Source organism: Sebastes fasciatus, chromosome 14 (genome assembly GCF_043250625.1).
Source record: "Sebastes fasciatus isolate fSebFas1 chromosome 14, fSebFas1.pri, whole genome shotgun sequence".
NCBI classification, from domain to species: domain Eukaryota; kingdom Metazoa; phylum Chordata; class Actinopteri; order Perciformes; family Sebastidae; genus Sebastes; species Sebastes fasciatus.
In genome coordinates, this window is record NC_133808.1 from 15,064,677 (window position 1) to 15,088,280 (window position 23,604).

Here is a 23,604-nt window from a genome sequence, read left to right on the forward strand (position 1 = left end):
ATATATATTCTTACAATGTATAAACAAAGTGCTAATAAGGTTGTAATAATCTACATGTTAAGCCCCTAATATAACCAATAAATCATTAAAATAATCCCTATTATATAATATTAGATAATATACTTGAGAGGAGGGTCATATGCTTCTTCACAGAGGCCTTAATATAATCTATTTAAAACTTTTATGATTCATATTTTATCTTTACTTTACATAATAAAATATTGTATACACAAGGCAAGTTTTTTTTTCACAGCAGTTCACATTGGTTGTTTGAACCCATGTCTCTTATGTATGGCTTTAAAATCAATAATCAGGACAAAAATAACAACAGTTTATTTGTTGAGCAGTGTTTTCAGTGAGTGAGTTAGTGCGTTTATAATAGCAGACATGGTGGCAGAGTGATGTGTCAATGCATTCACACTTTGGTCACTGGGGGATCTTCCTGAAGCCGCCTCAGCAGCTTTCAGCAGACACACGTAGTTCATGACGACCTCGTCCACCTTGGCTACCACCTCGCGCCGCTCGCTCTCGCTGCTCAGGCCTTCCACTAGTGACATGCAGGCTTGCGTTAGGCAGCAGAGTGTGTGGAAGCTGTGCGTCAGAGTGAGCAGCATCTCCTCTGGGCTGCTGTACTCTACGCCCATCTGACTGCAGGCGCCACTCAGCACTTTGGCCTGCATGAAAAGCAGCTGGGCGAACGTATCCGTGTCGGCCTCGCTGACCTCTCTTCTGGACAAGCGGCCGACGCTGGATCGCAACACGCCCACCATCTCTAAGGCATCCTTACGTGCAAGTGCGAACCCTGTGTGAAGGCTGTAGGTTTTTCCCTTCATTGAATTTACATGAGCTAGCCTCGCTTTGAGGCTCACGTCATTCGTAGCTGCCGCCGCGTTACTCTGCTCAGCTTTATAGCCAGCTTTCAAGACTGTCTTCTCCTCGCGTTTGAAAGAAACCGAGCTGACGGAGAACAGAGCATGTGAGGGCATCTTTCTGTCTTCATCGTCACCATCAGTGGTTTTCTTTCTACGTAGGAAGCAGTGACTGAACGGCCTGCGACACCTCCACGTACCTGCATCCAGCCTGGGAGCTGTTGACTCTGGCAGCAACAGGGAGGCCCCTCTTAGCAGCCTGCTTCTATTACCAGATGAATTAGAGGCGACTGACCCCTGGGACAAGCTCTTGGGCAAGGTTTTGGTAGAGAATATCTTCTGCACTTTTGGGGGATCTTGAGACTGGAAATTCTGACCACCACTCTTTCTTGTAAGCGTGGCTCTGGTCTTCGCTAACAGCGCTTCTAAGCTCCTGGAACCGGGCATTGTGGTGCTCCAGCTCCTCCTGAGCATCCGATCCCTGCGTGGCTTCCTGAGGCTGCTTGTTTTGGGGTCACATGAAGATCCGCTTGAGGGGAAAGCCAGGGCATGTGGGTCAGGCTCGGGACTGGCCTGTGTTAGCCCGCTGGGCTCTGTGCTACTTCTTAAAGATGATGGTGACGTGGTTGTGGTGGTGGTACTGCTCTCATTACAGAGAGCTAAAGATGACTCTTCCGCAACCTTCTTCAGCTGTGTGCAAGCTACACTAGGGGTAGTAGGAAAACAAAGAGAACTGTTAAGCATCTCCCTGACAGCACATATTCATCTGCAATAAACCGTTTCACACTTGTTAATAATAACACTTATATGTACTACAGAAATTATGATATGCATCTTTTCCTGAATTTGCATACATGCTAAAAATATATCTTAATTCCTAAATGGTCAAATCGGTGGAAAGAACAAAAGTGACATTTTAAGAAATCTCAAATATGGGCAGGTATATATTTTAAAGTAGCAACGTATCCTAATACAATGACATTTTCCTACGAATGTTCAGCAACTTGTGACGCACGTATCAATTTCCTCTTGTTACATACAGTCTTTCTAAAATAAATTTACGTCTTCACAGGAAACAACTTGGTCAGGTTTATTTAACAAGACTACTTAGTTAGGTTTGGGAAAAGATCGTGGTTTGAGTTAAAATAAAACCAGAAGTGGCGTAACTTAAGTCCAGAAGTTAAGTGACAAATAAATCAGCGTTTACTTTTTCACACAGGACACGAATGCCGAAACTTCTGGGGGAAAGTCCGGTGTCTTTTGACCCACCTATCCCTCCAGAGCTCCTCCCTATGTGGCGTTTGCCGCTGTATATTCTTCTTAGTTTACAATTACATGGAGTACATACGAATTACAGCACATCCACTTTTCATAGGTATAGCTACGAACGGTGTGTGAGAAGAGGCTTGAAGAGGTGAAGGTATTTTGATATTTTCAAGAGAAAATAAAGAGATAAAACAAATAATTGTGTGCAACAAAAATTAAATGTATAACTATATATTCACGCAAACATGCTAAACTAAAATGGTGAACATGGTCAAAAAAATTAAACCTGCTTAAAGCTACGGTTGTTAATTTTCTTCAAAAACATCCTGACAGCGATCAATAAATCCAATGCTCCAAAAAAACTGGTATCTGTAGCTGTCGCAGGACTGTAATAAACCATCCATTCATTTAAGTGTGCCCAAATGCTTTGGAAGGAGGCCTGAAGGGACGGGCTGTCAGTGTTGCCGACTTGGCAGATTTCTGGCTAGATTTAGGGACTGTTGGAGCTAGTGCTGCTAGCTACTTTCATTGGAAAAGAGTTGGCAACACTTGGCTGGGTTTTTAGTTTGGATAATTTTTTTTAATTCTAGTGTACTCTTGCTAGTTTCTTAAGATTACCAACCCTATCTTTAACATCATCATGTTAGCATTGTCATTGTGAGCATGTTAGCACACCGGTGTTGGCATTTAGTTCAAAGCACTGCTGTGCCTAAGCATGACCTCTTTTTAAGTCAAATGTATTGATGGCTAGATATCATTTTTTTTGTAACATGTGTGAAATGATCATTTAAAATATATTCCTGCCCTTATGTGCCTGCAATGAGTGACTTTAGTAAATGTCCCTATTGTTCCTTCCATACACTTACGCAGACACATCAGAGAAAGCACCCTACTGTTTAGTTTTACCTGTGGTTTCTTTTATCTTGGGCATTCGGTGACTGCCGTCCCGTGTAATCCCGAACCCAGGCTCAGCACTGGTGGCTGCATGGATCTTCCTCAGCAGGGTGGGGTCCATAGGATGGCCGGCCCTCCCCTGACCTGGGGGCCCATAAGCTTTCTCGTCAGCCGTTACATAACTCAGCCCCTTGAGCGAGGACTCTGACAGTACATGCATATTGTCTGTGGCACACAGAGGAGAATCCATAGGAGTGACACAGCTGCTGCTGCCTGTGCTACAACCGGCGTCTATAGAGGAACACTGCGAGCTCTGGAGGGAATGAACACCTTCGCTCTGTATCGACGACATGCGCTTGCTCACGTGGTATTCGTATAACCGCGTGACGTCGTGCTCCGACGGCGGGATCTTAATTTGCTGCTGCTCATTGTCCTGTGAAGTGGCATCTCCTTCTGCGAGGACAGGCCCCTTGGACGGAGAGTGGAGATTTAACTGTTGGCTTCTTTCATCCGAGTCCCGTTTCTCTTCCTTTACTGTCAGCCTGTCTGCGTGGGAAGCCTGTGAGTCACTCACACATTCTGGAGAGCGGTTTTCTGCCATTTTGTTTCCGGGCGCTCTCTGCTGCCATTTCTGATGCCTGTCTTTAAAGTGAGTTCGCCCCAGATCAAGTTGATTCATGTAGTAGGAATCCCTCACAGTGAAAGCGTTATACTTCCCAACGAGATGGGGGGGCTCCTCTCTAACGGAGTCGTGCGAAGTCATGTGAGGTCTGTCAGAGGATTCACAGGTATCTCCTTGGATTCTGCTCTCGGCCTCCCTCTGTTTTCCTCTCTGCCTGCTCATTACTGAGCCCATGTGCATCTTAGTGAAGTATTCACTGACTGATTTTATCTCCATCGTCTCTGGCTCCATCTCACCGCCATCTGAGTGAAAAATCTGGGAGGAGGAGGCGACGGCAGATGATTTCGCCTCCTCATCCTGATGCTCCTGGGGGATGTACTGCATAGCACCAGCGCCACCGTCGCTAGATGCGGCGGCCTCTGTCTTTTCCTCGTGCACGGCGTGGTATCCTTCTGTCATGGCGACATGCATCCTCAGGTGGTTCTCTGAGTGTCTTTGAGCCGTGGCCAGCTCGGAGCTCTCCGTCATCTCAGAGGAGTTCGTCTCGTTGCCAGAATCTGATGAGTCAGGACTAAATGCTCGGGATATTTCTACACCTGTGTACCACAGAAAGACAAACACTTCATTAACAACTTCATCAGAGGCACATGAGAAACATCACAGATTAATGAATGAGTCAAATATAGTTAATGGTAATGAAGATGTAATTCAGGGAGAAAAGGGATACATGAATACGTTGGAATAAAACTGACAATAATAAATATAAATCAATATATAATAACCATTTAAAATTACAATAAAAATACGACAGCTATGAAATACTGATAGAGAGCAGTCAAAGACTTAAAATTAGCATGTTATGGATGGCTATTTGAAATTATTTGTTTTAATTTTTTCTATATTAGCAACAAACATTTGGCAAGCAAGAAAACAAAAAAAAATTATCCAAAAAACAAAATGAATGTAATGAACACAACTGTTGGTATGCTCAAATGAATGAAGAAATACTCACACAAATGGAAACATAGAACAAAATGGGCTTTATTGAAAAACAAAAATCAACAACGACAAATCAAAAGTGAATGGCTGGAACATGTGTGGTGTTAATGGATGAATGTTACAATAGTGTAAGGAGAACCTGTGCTACTCTCTGACTGTGCCGGACTCTGTTCCTCAGATGCAGCGAGGGCCTCGAGTGCCTGTAAGGTGGACACCACCGCATCGTTCAGAGGCTCCCCGTGGCCCTCTGCTCCGAGGGCGGGCACTGAATCTATGAGAGACACTGGGATGTCGTTGCGGCCCCCCTGGACCCGAGTCCCGGACCCCTGCTGCTGCTGCTCCTCCTCGTCAGAGCTGTCCCTGAATCCGGGAGGAGGAGCAGCGATGGCCAGGTTCAGCGAGTGCAGCAGCACGTCATTGTCCTCCTCGTCATTGCCCTCTGGCGGGGGAGGGAGGGAGGTCAAGTCAATGATGTCATCGCTGGACTCTGAGAGCGAGAGTAACATGGGCTTGTCAATGTCACTCATCAGCATGTCCTCCTCGCAGCTGATGTCATCCTCATCCTCTGCGTCATCTGTTGTCTCTGCGTAGCAGATGTCATGCAGCAGCGGCTCCTCGATGCATTCGGTAGGACCAAAGATTTTGGTGGAGTACTGATACCCGTCTTCTATGGCATCCATCATCTTATAGTCCTCCTCGAGACGCCTATACATGTGGCTGTGATTGTCTAGAATCTCCGGGCTCTCATCCATCAGTCTCTGGTAGCCCAGATTTTGGGGGTTTACACTGTCTAAGGGAGGATCTCCAAATATGAAGGAGACCTTTGCGCTCCTGGAGGAGTCTTGGGGTTTGGGCCTGGGGACGTTGAGGTAAGTTTGGGTGCAAGGGATTCTGCAGCACTCTGCTCTCTCCACCATGTGCATCGAGTGCTGGGGCTGATGGATCTCAGTTATGTAGACTGGTTGGCCTTCAAATCTCCCGTGATCGAGGTATTCACACTCAGAATAATCTTGGCTGCATCTTTGGTTGTTTCTGTCTTCGAATCCTTTATGGGGCGTGCTGTACGTACACTCGATGGCCTGGTAGGTCTGCTTTACTCTCGCTGCATGGCCTGCGAAAGAGGAACCAAACAATGAAACAGGTCTATTTAAACACAACACTTTCTGATGAGTCATCTTGTGATCATTTCAGACGTACTTGTTTCTGTGTTTTTGGCCATGTTGAAGATGGAGCGCCGAGAGTCCACCAGCAATTTGTAGTAGCCAGCAGTCAAACAGGCCAGATTCATTGCATCAACAGACTCCATTAAGAGAGTGATGGGCTGTGAAAAAGACAGATAAACAGATGACGGTGAGCGCAAAATAAATGGGAACGCAGGGCTGTAGAATGACATTATAACGACTGCTAAACAGAGGCTTTTATTCTTTAAAAAAAGAAGAGGGTTTGTTAACCTTTACGTCCAGAACATGTAGTTCCACTCTAACCCTGGTATCATCTTCTGTATACATCTCAATGCGGTTGACATGACTGAAATCGGCCAGTAGCGCCACCAGGTTTGTTTTGGTGTTAATCACGTGGCTGATGCCATATTTGGGCCCCACCAGCAATGTCACTTCTGTGTGCTTCTCGCCTTGCTGTGAAAGGGAAGAGAGAGTCAACACATTTATCATCTTCTAGCATGCAAGCGTGTGTGAAAGCGTGTGACCTGACATGTTTTTGTGTCACCCGCATATAATGTGAGAAAGTGGTTTCACTCACAATAAGTGTAGATTTAAAGACCCGTCCTCCATACAGCCTCAAATCGCTGAGATACTTCAGATAATGGACCTTTGCCTGCAAGGCAGTCAGCTGGAATGGGGGGGGGGGAACATGACACATAGGATGAGATGCAAGCTGAATTTATTTAAATGAGGTATTCACGGCAGAATGTTACAAAAAGGTGCAACATTATATGTTCAAGCAACCACCCAGCACCTTTATTTTGAAACTGAACACTCCACTAGGTGGTAGTAAAGAGTCTTTTCAGATGTAGTGAAAGGCAAAGAGAGAGATGGAGAGACTTAGAGAGGGAGAGAGAAAAAGGGAAGAGGGGGCAGACTCTACCTTTTTACCAGGCGGCACCAGGTTCTGGTTGGTTTTGAGGATGTGAGTGAGGGCTTTTTTGATGTTTTTCTCTTTCATGCTCGACAGCACCGCAGGAGGCAGGAACAACGCCAGACCCCACTCCTTCCTGCAGACGCACAATTCATAAAGATTAGAGGAGGTCACTCAATCACCGTGACAAAATAGTCAAGTCATCACTTTACTGATCGATTTACTTCACCCAGAGGTGGTGCATTGATTACCTGACAGGGTACAATCAGAATCATTAACTAACCAGCAGGGATGTATCTTCTGGCATTGCAGTAGAACAATACTAGTGAGATCATTATTGTTTTATTGTATGAGACCAGACAACAAAAATGACTCTGTAGTTTCCAACCTGCTTGGCGCAGTGTGAAATACAATCTACTTACTCAATATACTTGAGGGAAACTTTCTGCGACTGCTTGGTATTGATGGTTAGAATATACATTTGCAGGGCAGCCAGATGGAGGGCCGTGTCGTATTTCAGCTCTGACCCAAATCTCTCCAATACCACATCATTACAGCTCTGGAGGAGCCGGAGAGGGAGAGGACAGGAGGAGGTTACGCGTCAGTTAGACAACAACAACACCTACAGCAATCATGTGTTTGCCAAGGCCATTGCTATAGACTAGAGTCTCAACCCGATCTCACGAGAAGGCGAATAAATAGCAAGACATTACAAGGACATCCTGCGTGTCGTGAGGAAACGTTTTTGGCTTTTCGCGCGTCATTTGAACGCCATAATAAATACTACAGAAACAATCCAACATAAGTAGGGAAAATACGTCACAAACGTCACTAAAAACACGTGACAAATGTCACTAACGTAACTTACAAAACAAAACACCGGTCTCCTGGTTGAAAGTCCGATGTTTGTTGGGCCCATCCACCTCCTCTCTTTCATGGTTTTCATACTTCGTCAGTAACTCTAAGCATAGCATTTTTACGTGGATACGTTTACATTGTATTGTAGTCAGTACAGGTACAGACTACATGGCGTACAAATGACATGCCAAAAGCAAGAAAGGCGTTCTCATTGCACGCTAAATGCCTTGCGCATTACCGTGTCTTTCATAGTATGCCTTTTCGGGAGAACGGGCTGAAAGTCTTGACTAGGTCAGAGATCTGAGGTGTTTTCAGATTAGCATACTGTGGTTCTTTAAAATCTTTCATCATGAATTGCACTGTATGTGTTAGGTGTTATATGGTGATATTCACCTGAACATAGAGGTATTCGAATGCTACTGCGTCTCGCCTCAGCAGGTCCACGGGATCCTTTGGGACGAAAGTGATGCGAAAAAAGCACTTCATCTTGTTTGACCCTGGCCTCTGTGTCACCTAGAGCACAAGTCAGAGAATAAAGAGGGTCCCATTAGTCAAGTGTTTACGTCTGCAAACAGGGTCAATGCATTACATTCAACATTTTATATTGAAGAGGACCTGTTATGCTCATTTTCTGATGCACACTTGTATTTTGGGTTTCTACTAGAACATGTTTACATGCTTTAAAGTAAAAAAAAACAAAAACATAATTTTTCTCATAAAGACTGTGCTGAACTAAGCATATTTCCTAAAATGTCGAACAATTCCTTTAACATTTTTCATGTATTAGCAGTCAAACTGATAAAGAGCCTGCAGTTTTGCTCCTTTTGTGCTACAGCATGAATGCAGCTTGACTTTATACTGAAGACAAGGGTGGTATCCTCCCTCTGTTTTGTCATCAAGTCTATTATTTAACTGCCTGTCTCCTGTTTAGTAGCACCCAAGAGAGCTGTCTCACCTGAGTTAGCATCTCCTGCTCATGCAGGAGCATGAGTTTGCTGGCAGACCCCTCGGCTCTTTGCTCCAGCATCAGAGAGTAGTGCTCGATACTCTTAATGGATAGCTTTTCTTGCAGGGTCAAGATGACATCCTTTCACGCAGACAAAGTCATAGTTAATACAATATGAGAACCATGCAGATGCAGCAGCCTGCTCATGCTCAGCTCAGCTTTTCACGGCTGAACGCACGCAAAAACATGAACTGAACATACAATTTCAACTGCGATAGAAAAAAAGACAAAGGAAATGTGAATTGCTGACCAAGTTGTTTGAATCATAATTTCAGTTCGGATAAGGTTCTGAAGGTCGTAGCGAAGGGAGGAGTTTGCACTTAATGCTACTGTGAATAACATTCAACATTTAAACCGAACATCACTTTAGATTACGCAACTGCATTTCATAGTGAAGCAAGGTTCTTTCTGGCACCTACCTTAATGGATGTGCTGCTGTCAAATTTAAATGATTTAGTCTGCCCGTTCTCCAGGTACACCTTCAGAACATTTGGCATAAAGAGAAGGGAGTTGTCCTTCACCGTTTCCTGAGGATAAGAATCAGTTGATCAATAAATCTCACTTTTTTTCTCTCATTGATATATGTTTATATGCTGTAGGTAAAGCTGAGAGAAGCAGTTTATTTTTGGCGTCATTGGGTAAAAATTCCATAATAACCTTTTCAGCATATTGTATATTGAAGTGGTACCCAGTGTAGGCAGTTTTCTGGGAAAGGCAAAAAAATGCCAGTATTTTTAAATATATCTCTCATCCTGCAGCTCTCTGTCATAGGCACAGGCTTCACACAGTAACCTGTACGAGTACTAGTCCATCCGTCCATCCATCCATCCATTTTCTTCCGCTTATCCGGGGCCGGGTCGCAAGGGCAGCAGGATTAGCAGGGAATTCCAGACGTCCCTCTCCCCAGCAACGTTTTCCAGCTCTTCCTGGGGCACCCCGAGGCGTCCCCAGGCCAGACGAGATATAGAATCTCTCCAGCATGGTTTGGGCATTTTACCAGTTGGACGGGCCAGGAAAACCTCCAAAGGGAGGCATCCAGGAGGCATCCTGATCAGATGCCCGAACCACCTCAGCTGGCCCCTTTCGACACTAAGGAGCAGCGGCTCTACTCCCTCCGGATGTCTGAGCTCCTCATCCTATCTCTAAGGCTCAGCCAAGCCACCCTACGAAGGAAACTCATTTAGACCGCTTGTATCGGTGATCTCATTCTTTCAGGTCACTACCCAAAGCTCATGACCATAGGTGAGGGTTGGAACGTAGATGGACTGGTAAATCGATGGCCCGGTACAGCTCCAGCATAACTGCAGACGCCGCACCGAACCGCCTGTCCATCTCCCGCTCCATTTTACCCTCACTCGTGAACAAGACCCCGAGATACTTAGACTCCCTTGCTTGGGGAATGACGAGTACCAGTCATTCATTTCAAACATCATCCTTCATACAGCAACCTGTACGAGTACTATCATTTAAAACATCATCCTGTTCGTGATTATGATCCCGATCCCGTTATATAGCGACAATTCTATGAGAATTACCGTCCTGTTTTCTCTACAAACTTGTGGGCCTGTAAAGCCTTTTGAGATGGCATACTGTGATTCGAGGCTCTAGCGAGCTACAATATTGGCAAAACATTTCAGAGATGGAGAAAAGATATTGATAATGTTTTAGCCTTCTGCTAACCATAACCGTCACGGCTGCACTGCAGCAATGAGCTCACTCAGAAGGCTAAACTATTAGAGAGATGGAGAGAAAATGCGGCATCATTTTCTCTCCATCTCTGAAACGTTTCACCTGTATTGTCAGACTCTCTTTTTGATTAGTCCGTCTTCCTTTTTTGGGTTGCTTTGAAGTTGTCGCCAATGCTGGAATATCAACTTTTACTGCAGGATATTCCACAATTCAATCAGGCGTTCACCATCTGAAGGGACGTGCACACGCATCTGCATTTCTAGAGCAGCCAATAGGAACGCTCTCTCTCTGAAATGACCTGTGATTGGCCAAAGTCTACCGTCACTGGCTAGATTTTCTGAAGCCTGAACAGAGCCATGAGGAGGTGCAGAAGTGTAGTTATCTCTCAGAACACATTAATTACAATATGCTGAAAAGTTATCATGGAGTTTTTACCCAATGACACCAAAAATAAACTGCCTACCCCAGCCTTAAAGTGCATGAGAGGAACATTTTGTAATAAGAAGATCCTTTGGAGAAAATTATTGCACATTCAAGAACTCAATATTGAAGCAACTCTGAGGACTAAAGGAAAATTAAAGGAATAGTTCCACATTTTGGGAAATGCTTTAGGATTGATGCACTCTCGTAACTGTATGGTAATTATGAAGCTACAACCAGGAGATGGTTGGCTTAACTTGTAGAAAGGAGAACAGTTAGCCAGGCTCTATAGGTCACAAAATCCACCAACCAGCACCTCTAAAGCTCACTAATGGATGCGTCATAACTCACAGTGACAATAAGCCTCCAGGGAAGTTACTGCGCCCAGCCAAGAAATAGTCCGGCACATGACCCCCTGTAAAACCACAACTTGTCGCTTTTGTACGGATTAGTTAGTGAGCTTTAAAAGGTGCTGGTAAGCAGATTTATGTATTACCGTTGGACAGATCCAGGCGAGTTGCTTCTCCCTTGCTTCCAGTTTATTACGCTAAGCTAAGCTCTCCTGATTGTAGCTGTACATTTAACAGATACAGATATGATGAGAGTAGTATCGATTTTCTCATCTAACTCTCAGCTAGAAAGCAAATTAGCAGATTTCCCAAATAATTTCTTAAAACCTGTATTTTTTTTTACATTTAATTTCCTTTCCATGACCTTTGTCATTGAGCTCAAATGGTAGTGAAAGTATTACAAAGTAAAACACTGATGCATCTTCTTTAAAAATCACTTTCTGGTTTTATGTATGATGCTGTCCTTTTAGCTCAGAGGATATGCCTGCCTGATAGTCTCTTTACTTTGTGGTTGCTCTCTAAAGAACCTCTTCGCTGTATGACACATCCGACAAATCAGGGAAGCGCTCTGTGAGAGTGTCCCCCTTTTTCTGTCAATCATGCGAAACATGCTCTCTATTTCATCCCAGTGATGAAAAGAAGTAAGAAGAGGAGATGCATTTCTTGCGCTGATACTTTCCCTTTGCTCTAAGTCCGCTTTTAGAGTTCATGTCTGCCTCTGTCGCCTCCTGTTCAGAGCCTTGATGTGCACAGAATGAATCAGTGTCCAGTGTGACTTACGGGGACCTGGCCATTGATGATGACCTCTTCGGCGAAGCGGACTTTAACAGGATTAGTCTTTAACTTGGCCTTTTTGGCTGCGCTGATGAATGCCGATTTGGGTGACTTTTGGAGGGAAAGAAGAAAAAAAACAAAAACAGATTTAAAGGACAATCAGTTTCTCTAGAGATGAGTCATGGATTTTTTTCAGCTGCACACAATTCAAGGACATGTTCCCCTCTTGAAACATGACAACCTCCCATTTCTCCACTCAGTGCTGATGCAATTAGGGAGGCTCTGTGTAAGGGCATAAGAGGGAGGACACCCTCGCTGCTGGTGTGTCATTGAGGCTGCGAAGAAACGCCTGGCAAACGGAAGCAATTACAGGCTGGATTATAAGAGCTGCTTGGTCCTCTTAGTATCGTGGAATACTACACCCATGTTTTTCTGCAAATCAAATCCTTTTTCAAGTTTAAAGACTCAACACTCATCGTGATGAGCCTCTGAAACACTGTGATACTAAACAATCAATTGAAATGCACTATGGGTGGATGTATTTAGGCATAATTTCAAGTTTAGGGAAATGTATGATACAAAACACCATCAAGGTGTGCAGAGAATTATCAGAACCACTCAAGAGACAGCATATATGTTGTTTTCTGTGAGCACGCACTTATGATGATATCTATTTTTGGCGAGAATTCAAGCATAATTCACATTTCCACTGACTTATTATGTGAACTGTAAACAAAGGCCGAATATATGCCCCTGGCACTGTGTGTTCACAACCATCTGGTGCTCCGTGACTCTAGTAAATGTTGATGTGGCAGGTTCACGGGAGGTCTCGCGAGGATCTGACGCTTACAACATGAGAAGACTTAGAAAGACTGCAGCAATTGGACGCTTTGAGTTGAGCGGGGCTGTAACACTCGGCTAAGGCGTTATACTGATACAGTGCCAGCGCAAACATATGGCATGATTAATGGCTTCGCTTTCATAGTCAACAAAACAATCGGCTCCAAACACACAAACGGCCTATTGGAATGTACTTGATTTCATTCATAGAGGATGCAGAAACTTACCGGGTACGGCTGAACAACGCTCAACAATATGGACTCCTTGCAGCTCCTGCAAGACACAAAAAAAATTAACCAAAAGATCATTTTTTATAAAAGATTTAAACGAAACAAAATAATGTGGTTAAGGGAAATCTGGAAGTTTTCTTGCAGTTATTTTTAGGACATCATGGTGGAACATTGTGTCCCAGTGATGCTCCTGCTGGCAGCCCTGTCTTGCCTCCATAGTGCAGAGTTTTACTGCAGAGAGCGAGCCTATTCAAGGCCACAGGAGCTGTGAAGGAGTGGCCACATGGGCACTTTTCCCTGTACTAATGTACTGCTTACAGAGCGCCGCACAGGTCACACCAGGACCAAACGCTTACAGCCAGCCACTCAGCTGTGGCAGTGATATTAATTTAATGAGACGCATGGAAAAACATCAACACCGGCATACAGCTAAATCACGGTGAATGAAGCAGATGGCTACAATAATGTATCATATCTATCCAGCGGAAATATATGGTTTTATAGCATTTCAAAATAAAATAAAAAACAATTTTATTCTGGATAGAAAGTAGAGGTATTTTTGAAAATCTGTGGCCATCTACTATATGTCCATAAACATTAAATTTTGAGAAGTATTTTTATTACAGTGCCTTTATAAAGTTTTCACCTCGGTTTGAAGTTTTTTGATTTTTTTTTTTTGGAGCATTAAATCATGGGGGATCTATTGTGCCTTTTTGACACCTGTTTACTTAGTCGTTTGCAATGGTCCTCTGTTGTCAAGGTGTACTTAACCAACCCGGTCTCAAGGGAAACCGTATAAATAGCACAACAATACAATGACATACTATGTGTCGTGAGGACGCATGCCAGGCTTTTCACGTGTCATTTGTTCGCCACGCAACAAAATTATGGTAATGTCCGCAGTTAAGTTTAGGCAACAAAACCACTCACTAAAGTTTAGGCAACAAAACCACTCACTTAGGTTTAGGCAACAAAACCACTTACTTAGGTTTAGGAAAAACGTCATGGTTGGCCTTAAAATACATACGGAAACAACATAACATAAGGATGGAAAACATGTGACAAACGTCACTTGCACCAGTCTCGAACACTGGTCTCCTGGTTGAAGGTCCCGTGTTTGTTGAACTCATCCACCTGCTCCCCATAAGCAGCCTTTCTCGCTTTTTATTCTACGACACTAACTCTGAGTGTAGCATATCTATGTAGGATGCATGTACGTTGCAGTCAGTACAGGATACATGGCGTACAAATAACACGGCAAAAGCAAGAAAGGCGTTCTTATTGCACGCTAATGGCCTTGCGCATTATCGTGTCATTCATACGCATTTTTTCTGCAAAACAGACTGATTCAGCATTTCCAGCTACAGATGAATTGTGACGGCACACGTTTAAATAATCACGTGACTCCTAAAACTAATTGGCGGCACCATTGATGATTTAGTTGGGTCCTCTTTAAAGGGGTGAATACTTATGCAAACATGTATTTTATATTATGTATACATAATACACATACATATTATAAGTACAGTAATTAATTAAGATCACTTTGTAGCGATACAGTATATTTTCACTTCGACATCAAGTCTTTTTTCTGTTAATCAGTGTCAAAAAAACATTAAATCTACTGTGACTCACTGTTGTACGACAATAAATCATGACAACTTGCAAGAAGGTTTTTATAGGCACTATAAAATTAATCAGCAACAGGTTCAACAGCAGGCAAATGACATCTCACCTTAGTGTGTTGTCATACCTGACAAGGTCAATAACCCTCTCCCTGGGCGCTGAGCTGACTGGCTCATCATTAATCATGATGATCTCGTCTCCTGGGATCAGCTTGCCTTCTGATGGACCCCCTGCCAACACACACCGAACAAGAGTTAAGTGGTACAAACTGTGAACAGCAATGCTATATTTCTTCATTTTCTCAAGGCTCTAATTAATGCTTACTCATTGATCGCTGTTAAAATCAATGAATCATCCAAGCAAACTACAGCCTGAGAGGGTTTTCCCTCTCTCCTTTCTGGCTACGTCTTAGGAGGATTTCATCTGCTTCAGGGAATGTGTTGATAATAGCCATGGATCGGATGAGTCACTGTTGTTTTAGAGCTCACTTGTACAGCTGGGGCACTTTACCTGGTGTGACTGAGCGGACCACCACAGGTTTCTCACTGCCTGCCACAAATCCAAAGCCAAGCACGGGGTCTCGTCTCATCTCCACCTTCCGGGGCGTTGGTGGCACAAACTTGTCCCCGTCCAGACGAAACTCATCCAGGGAGCTGCTCTGGGAGACGTGGCTGCAGTGGGAAGAATAAAAAGGATATTTCCTACTGGTTGTTTTTTGTGACATTGTAAAGCACTGCTCTTGGATGCAGTGTTGTGACAGCCGCTGTTGGGTTATTAAGGAAAACAGAAATGTCAAATGGTATTGCTACTGTTGTATTGAAAATTAATTTGATCATTACCGGAGTTGCCAAGTCCGCTTATTATAAGCAACTTTGGTCTTGTTTTCCAGGAAAGTAGTCGCATGTTGCTGTTTTTTGGGCTTTTTTCTAAAGTGTAGTTTCTTATTTGGGCTCCTGTCTCTCTCCTCTTTACCGGTCTAGTTTGTCCTGTTGCAGGATTTGTGTTTTGTAATGCCTATTTCTTGCCTCAAATGTTTTCAGAAACATCTTGTAGTGTACTGTTTAGCTGTGAAATGAGAAAGTCATCAAATCAAGACAATTGAAGACATCACTCTAGGCTCTGCGAACTTGTGATAGGTATGTCTGACAATTTTATAGACTAATCAATTAATTGAGAAACTAATATAACCACTAAAAAGAATCACCTTCAAGAGACAATGACAACTGCAACTCTGGACTGGAGAAAGCTGTCCAAAGATGTAAACCATAGACAATGTAGATATATACTGTATAAATGGCTGTTTACCTTGTTTACCTTAACCTAAATCCCCTAAATGTTTAAAGATGCAAGATATTGTTTTGAAACAAGGAACTAGTGAAATGCTGCAAAAATAGAACATGTGGGCGATGGTAATCAAGCTCCAATGTTTGTATTCTCACATTGCGATATCCACTGTGCTTCACCAAGGAGTAGTTACAGTCTTCTGTAGTACTCACACTGTTATGTGTAACAGAATAGGCTTTTGCCTTGCCATGCTAATAAAGATGCAGGACAGGTATGATGTGGAGTGTCATGCTGTTGAAACCTGCCTGAGTTTGAGATTTGCTATCTCCATGACTGTAAGAGTCCATCAATAGCTGGCTGCAAACCAAGACTAATTGGCCCCTTATTTGACCATTTTGTTCTACATTTTTCTTCATCCTCCCAACACAGTTATTCTTCTTCTTCTTGACCTCAAAAGACGATGCACAAACTGTATGTATCTTTTCTGTGATCAGAGTTTTTATACAGCGTTTCTCCACTTTCTCTGGCTGCAAAAGCAGCAGCAGCAGCAGCTCCACATGGTGCCAACAATGTTGGTTAATTAAAGCCGTGGGCAGACAGTGTGTAATTCACAGTTATTCTTGACACATGTACTATTCACCACTAAATACTAACAATTAATCTTTCATGGAGCAGAGACACAGAGCGATCTGTCAATTGCAATCCCGATACTACGAAAAAAAACAACCACATGTTCAACAAGATGTTCAAAGCTAAGTGATTGTCAACTGAGATGTTGGAGGAGGATTCAACAATTCTCTCCCAGAGCTACAAACCAGAAAAAAACATGAACATGTGATCTGTTATTAGGATGTAAAATGCAGCTGCTAGACACATAACGAAACATGACATTTATGTTTTTGTGGTGATATCAGTCCTGACCTAGAAATGAACCCGATCTCTGTCATGCTCTCACATTCACCTTTTACAGAGAGCTAAGACTTATATATAGATAGATAAACATTACAAGCAGTCTGTAAACATTGACTTTACTAGCCAATTCTAGTAAGACTGATCCTTTATTGTTTGGAATGGGGTCAAGAGGTCTACAGCACATAGCTACAGTGGGGAACAGACTTTGCTGAGCCTTATAATTATCCACCTAAATCTTATTCTACAATTTATGTCAAACAGTACAAAGATACTCTAAATGAACCAAATGGCCTCTTCTTTTAGTTCCAGACAAAACCTAACATGATTTGCCATCTCTTATCAGCTGAAGATGCACATATTTTGAGGGTTGGTATTCTCTCCTTCTTTAAGATTTCTCAAAATTAAGACATTTTATATAAATCAGACTGCTTCCCGCTCCCTTGTTTTGCGATGTATGCTCTTGTCATGCGAAAAGAAGGAAGAATAGGTGAGAAAAAAATAACAAATAGTAACTTGTAGTAAGACTTAAGTAGTGTATTACTTAAAAAAGTAACAAAAATGTCTTCATGGTAAAGCTTTAAAATTAAATTTAAAAGAATCTCGCTGGCAATCTTGTTTTTACGTCAATTAAACAAATGTCTCAAAAGTAATGTGCTACTGGTTCAATTTAAACAATAATACAAACAAGCTAATATATGTACTGCGTGAGTATTATGCAGAGGCCATAATACATGTACTGTATTTGCAATTAAGATATTATCCGCTTTATTTCAATTAGTAATGACATAGCCCCGAGTCTTCCATTGGTGAGTTTGGTAGCACGTCTGCATTAAGGTGTAATTAAAAGATAAAACAGCATCTTCTCTCTTTCCTGCATACAAATGTTGAAGTGGAATAGAGTGTTTGAGGTTGATATATTTGACTTTATACTTTTTATTCATTCTGGGTTTTTTTTGGACAAACTTTTCTTCAGAACCTAATTCTTTTTAAGAATTAAAAGAGGAGATTAAGATTAAAAAAACAAATAAATGAGCCAACAAACAAACTACAATCCCACATATTAAAAGAGGAGATACTCAACCAGTTTTGTTATTCTGCAATTACATAAAGCAGTCATTGCGCATTGTAAAAGTCCTGAAACTATTGACAAAACAGAGTAGAAACTATAAGTATACATGAAAGGAAGGCATATTAGTAAAATGGACTAACAAAGAGTTAAATTTCAAAGCCATTTAAAAACAATTTTGCACATCCCTTTAAAAATGAATTGATTAATTGGTCAAATCAAAACAGAAGGCTCTAGTTTAACGGTGGTGGGGCAGTTCAGAAAGACTGGCAACAGGCTGTGCAAAGCATGCGGTAACAAGACTAAAAAGGTGGAGCGAATTGAAAATAATGAGCTGAGTGGGTTGTCGCTGAGGTCATCTGAGGGGAAAACACTGGCTGCGTTCCAAATCGCATACTTTTTCTTCTTACTTTTAGTACGTACTGTTACATGCAGTATGCATGCAGTACGCATGGTACTACTTCGTCATAACATTGCGCCTTGAACTTTGACACTCTTGCTCATATATTCGTCGCAGTCCATCCATGAGCTGTGCTGTCATCGAAAAGGGTCTATCTGCTACACACACACCCATTTTACTATAAATCACGCCCCTTTAGATAATTTATGGGATTAATGTACGTATTTTTACCCAAACCATGATCTTTTCCTAAACCTAACCAAGCAGGTTTGGTGCCTAAACCAAGACGGCTTCGAGGTCGTGTCATGTAGTGGGTGTGTCCTGTAGTACTGTGCACCCGCAAATAGACTTGTCGTCAGGCTGCCGTTTATTGTGCTCTCTCGGCGGCTCAGTAGATGTGACATAAAGTATCTTCCGCTGCACGGATGATTGTGGGTCAGAATAGCCAGAAAAGCATGCTGGCTTGCATACTGCAAAATGCAACCAGATGCAGTAGGACATCCTGGTATTTTTGGCATACTTTATTTGACATACTATGTACAGTATTGGGACATACTAAATATTTTTCTGACATACTAAATAGTATGGTAGTATCGGTATTGGAACATATCCACTTATCCCGTCATCTTAAAAATAGTAAAATGTGTTTTCCTCAAATAAGTTCAAATAGGTTTAGTCAGCTTATGTAACAAATTTCCATGTGTAAAAATAACATTTAGCCCTGATGTTTGTTGTTATATTTCTCTGACATGCAAGCGGCGGGGGATGTGTTGTATTATTGAACAGGACTGCATGAAAACGTGAGGGTGGGAAATGCTACTAACATCTACAGACTCAATAAATAAATAAAACCTAAGCACAAGTTTATTAACTTTGTCAAATATTCCCGTCTTTGACTTTACGATATGATATTTTTCTCTTATTATGTCAGTATATGGGGATAATATTGGAGTGTAGGCAAATATTCATAACACACCCACATCAGTGTTTCCACACCTAACCCGGCAATGAGGCAGCATAAACAGGACAACACGTGGCCTTAGCCGTTACTGCCAGTTGAAGCGAAAGACCAGAATATCAAATGAATTATTAATTGGTGCATTTAGTAACTGTTTTTTTCCCCAAATTGCTTTGTAATTGTATCATTTAAATGCAACAGGCATTTAAATCAACCAAAGTGTTTTCTAAATGTACCAGTTAAAATCTGATTATAATTAAACATTTAATTCTATAATTATTTCAGTGGCACACTCAAGCTTCCATACAAAAGAGACAGAAACCGTTTATCTTTTCTCTGTTTCCCCCCCAATTTCTTTAAAATATAATATTCTAATGTCTATTAAAATGACATTTTGTCATCACCCTTGTCACCCCAACATTAAAGCAAAGAATTTGTTTCAGCATTTTGACAACTATTTATACGACAACTCATAACAACAATTACCGCACAGTTAACTCTATCACGTTACATTTCCGAAGGTCCGTCTAAGACACATATAGTTTGGATTTATGCATCAGCTTTATCTTTCAAATGACATACTCAACAGATTGTGCACAAATCAAAACCATATGGACCTGTGCATTCAGGAAGAGTACTGTCTCCTCCCCTGCACGGCCACCTGCTAAACATGGCTGGATTCCCATTGTGCAGACAGCCATGCATCTAATGGTCCCTAATCATGCTCATTAGCTGCTACTGTAGCTTCCTCCACACTATATACAGCAATCCGAAGCTGCATTGTGAGCTATACAGTTAAGATGAACAGAAATGAGTAGCAAGAAACGCTGGCCTGACGATGTACAAAGACTATTTTTACTCTAAAAGCATATTTTGGTCAAAGGGGAGTAAGCTCATTACCAAAAAGGCAATATCCTGTTACTATCGTTCTGAAAGGCTGCTTTGACACGACTCACAACTTGTTGGTGCTGAGGCGGTTATATTTGTCCTGCCGGGGAACACAATCTTTTTGTTTTTAATTATGCAATCACTGCCAGTTTGTATTGGCATATTTTTTGCTGTGTCACTCCTCCTTTTAGAGGACTGGCTGATGTGAATATTCTAAACCTCCCAAATGGAAATTGTCTATTAAATGTGGCTTAATGAAGTCAATTTCAGAACTGATGTTCATTTCACTTTGACATCTTTGTGTGCTGTGAAAAGAAATTGCCATCCTGCCATCTCATGCTCAGACAAAGAAGATGTCTCTGTTAAAGCTGTCATTTTCCAAATGATATTCTATATCTATACTCTGTTGAACAATTCTCCAGAATATAGTCTCTAAACTACATCACATCTCTGTTAAATACTGTGTGTCTCACAGTGTAAATATTAAATAGCTACTGCTTTATTCATGCGCTCCTGTCACGCAGACTAGACATGTGTTCCACTGAGAAATACAACAATTTAGCAACAGCCCCCTGGAGCCTTGACAAACTCAGATGACCGTGCACGGCCACAGAAACGGACAAACGATTATGCATTAGTCTTCCTCAAATTTAGAAAGCTACAGAGCCAAAATAGCCTCCATGATCTGCCTCATCCAGACACACACGCTCTGCATCCTGCACTTTCACTGCTCCTTACTTCTTATGTAACTCCTCTGACATCACGCTTCTCATGCTATAACCCATGTGTGACAAGTGCTCACCTCCTACTCCCTATACCACGCAAATACACAGATTTTTGTTTTTCACATAGAGAGATGCATCTAGGACACAAAGCTATTTTGAATTATAATGAATGTTAAATGAGAAGACGTGACAATTAAGGAGCAAACATTTAGAAAAAATCAAGTATACACAGGGGTTTCTAAATGCAGCAATATTTTTAGATCTAGTATTAACGCATATTACACATCTCGGGGAAAAATAGAGGAGCCACAAGCAAACACTTACTTGTTACATTGGAACATGTGCACACAAACATATAAAGAACCAGAGTTTCTTTTTACCTGCCTGTACAGATATCCAGAAGTGCCAATTACGAAGGGTCAATTACACTGATGACACGCCACAACCCAGCATCCTCTATGTGCAGACTCTCAGATCGAAACAAGTCCCTGCACAGGTGTAATTTCTTCCTCAGCGTATGCACCCTCTCAAAAGCCCTCTTCTGCATTTGGGAGACTGCACGAGGAGTGTTGTGGGTGTGTGTGTGTGTGTGTGTGTGAGAGAGTGTGAGAGAGACTGAGAGTAGGCAGGGGCAGAGTGTGCGCAGCAGCGGAGGGAGCAGAGAATCAGTATTCTGAACGCACAGATGGAGACAGTGTGGAGGCAGTGACGTGGCTGGAATAATCACAGGTTGGCAAAGCGTCTGAAACATCTGGGGACGGGAGAAAGCTCCCCCTCTGTTTCTTTAAACACAGGGCACTTACTTGATGTAGCAGTCACGCCCCTCTCTATTGGTGCCCATGTCCCATCCATTGGGGGGTCCCTGTGAAGCGCTCCAGGTCCCTGAAGGGGGCGGCCAGCCTGAGGATTTGGTCCTGTGGCTGCAGAGGGATGAGAAAAAGAAGCATCATCATTATATCATAATGTGTAATTTAATTATAACCTATCGTTATTTTAAATCATAACACCAATAAATGAGTCGTGGGCTGATATGAAAGCGATTCAACCCGAGTGATATGTCTGATTCGAGCGTGATAAACAGTGTTTCCAAAGCCACAGTTCACTCAGTGAATACAAATCAAATTAATTACGTAAGCTAGACACACAGGCGGAGTTGTCATGCCTCACTCTTGTGCTTTGAGAGGCATGAAATTGGTTTTATTTCTAGATGTCAGCATGTTCTTTAGAAAAAGAAAGCCCAGAGGAATTCTCTCATAAAGTGGTTATTTGATGTGCTCAACGCCAAGACGGTTTGATAAAGTTTATCAGGGAATGGAAGCAGCTGTGACCATCATTCACAAGACGTTTAATTCCAGTCTATTGTATGAAAGACCGCGCCTGTCTAAATAGAGATTCAAATAAGATTTTCTGATTCTACCAACTGTTCGTAGCCTTTTTCCCGGCGCTACAAGTTGGCAGAGTGCAGGCATTCAGAAGAACCGTAATTGGTTCAAATGTTTTCATGTGTCTTTTTGTCCGCACCCCCCTCCGCGTCGTCCCCTTTATCTCCGTCTTTGTGTCTGCACACTGGTGATGCTATGAAAGCGGTGGCAGTAAGTTATGTCACTTCAAAGGCTTGTCTGCCGTGTAACAGGGCTCTTCGCATTCATTATTCAAAGCTCCTCTTTCTTTCCCTCTAAATGTTTCCCCAGTTACTGTACCGATGATAATAAATTGTGCGCAGGCCGCACGCTTGTATCTGCATGACAGTGTGTGTGTGGCAGTGTGGGTGTGCCCATGAACACGACGTCTGTCTGTATTTGGCGCACGTGCCCATTTCATGAGATATGAATAAAATATCGTCAACAACACAATGTATAAGCTGAGAGAACAAAAATATTCGAAAGCTATTCAGCGCAATCTAAGCTGAAGTGGTCACTTCAACTACTCAACGAAACACACCTACTAGAGGCATTAAATCATAACTAATTCATAAAAGAACATGCACTGTAGCTGACAATGGTCTTTTGTGCACTACATGTAAAGTTGAACACAATCTTTCATTCTTTCCCAATGCAGACAGTGGTGTGTTTGGGGGATATTAGTGTTTCCACATGGATATGGATTTATTTGACCTACAGTACATTAGCTGGGAGCAGGCCTCCATGGTGTATATTTAGAACACATTTCCTGCAGCTCAAATGATGTGTGCCGACACAACTGGATACTGTCTGACATTTTTTGGAGCCATGTTCACCTCATTGATGAGTTGTGCCCTCCATTTCAGCCTCTGGGATATTAACACGAGCAGCGTCTGATGTCGCACATTTACACATTTAAGAAATGTAATGTATGAAAGGTCACTTGTAGCATATGAATATTATTCTATAATGCTAGTATTTCTGCAGGATTACACCATTGGCAATGACATTTCTCCAAAAGGTCTACAATGTAATAAAGCATATTGTACTTACAGTTTCAGACGCTGCGCCTTCAAAATGTGTTTCTAAACTGAAAATTTCCACAAAATCCATTTTCTGTCCCCCCGGCCACAACGTGTCTGAATTAACGGCCCAGTCATAGATACGGTGATCTTTGATTTCCTTTGTCTGCAGGCGGGAGGTGCATTATGCCATTGAGTTGCAGCTTATACAGAGAGGCTGAAAAGGTTCAACCGCTGTTGGACAGTGAAACTGATCTTCCTCAGCTGGCATTAATAAATGATGCCCGCACAGTCACATCGGACTAAGTAATCGAGCGCCAAGTGGGCAAGCCATGCTGCACAATTCATGAACAGTTACCCAAGAGTCAGAGCGAGGACAATTAGGACAAGAAGTTGGAAGCAAATATAATTC

The 23,604-nt window shown here is 42.3% G+C and overlaps 1 protein-coding gene across 5 annotated transcripts in view; it reads right to left on the reverse strand.

The window, feature by feature from the left end:
* Positions 1-204: 204 nt before the first annotated feature.
* Positions 205-23,604, reverse strand: part of LOC141782606 (FERM and PDZ domain-containing protein 4-like) — a 35,633-nt gene continuing 12,233 nt past the window's right edge. For 2 of the 5 annotated variants that reach the window (XM_074659160.1, XM_074659161.1), the window contains exons 2-17: positions 21,574-21,690; positions 15,048-15,208; positions 14,665-14,767; positions 12,909-12,954; positions 11,848-11,952; positions 9,028-9,135; positions 8,558-8,689; positions 7,996-8,115; positions 7,167-7,303; positions 6,754-6,880; positions 6,409-6,498; positions 6,102-6,284; positions 5,848-5,971; positions 4,790-5,761; positions 3,042-4,247; positions 205-1,570 (exon numbers count right to left, since the gene is read on the reverse strand). In XM_074659160.1, coding sequence (XP_074515261.1) covers positions 333-1,570; positions 3,042-4,247; positions 4,790-5,761; positions 5,848-5,971; positions 6,102-6,284; positions 6,409-6,498; positions 6,754-6,880; positions 7,167-7,303; positions 7,996-8,115; positions 8,558-8,689; positions 9,028-9,135; positions 11,848-11,952; positions 12,909-12,954; positions 14,665-14,767; positions 15,048-15,208; positions 21,574-21,690 — 4,969 coding nt within the window. In that variant the 3' untranslated portion in view covers positions 205-332. Of the gene's footprint in view, positions 1,571-3,041; positions 4,248-4,789; positions 5,762-5,847; positions 5,972-6,101; positions 6,285-6,408; positions 6,499-6,753; positions 6,881-7,166; positions 7,304-7,995; positions 8,116-8,557; positions 8,690-9,027; positions 9,136-11,847; positions 11,953-12,908; positions 12,955-14,646; positions 14,768-15,047; positions 15,209-21,150; positions 21,542-21,573; positions 21,691-23,604 lie in introns of those variants that run through there. The other 3 variants (XM_074659158.1, XM_074659159.1, XM_074659162.1) reach the window with 2 other exon arrangements.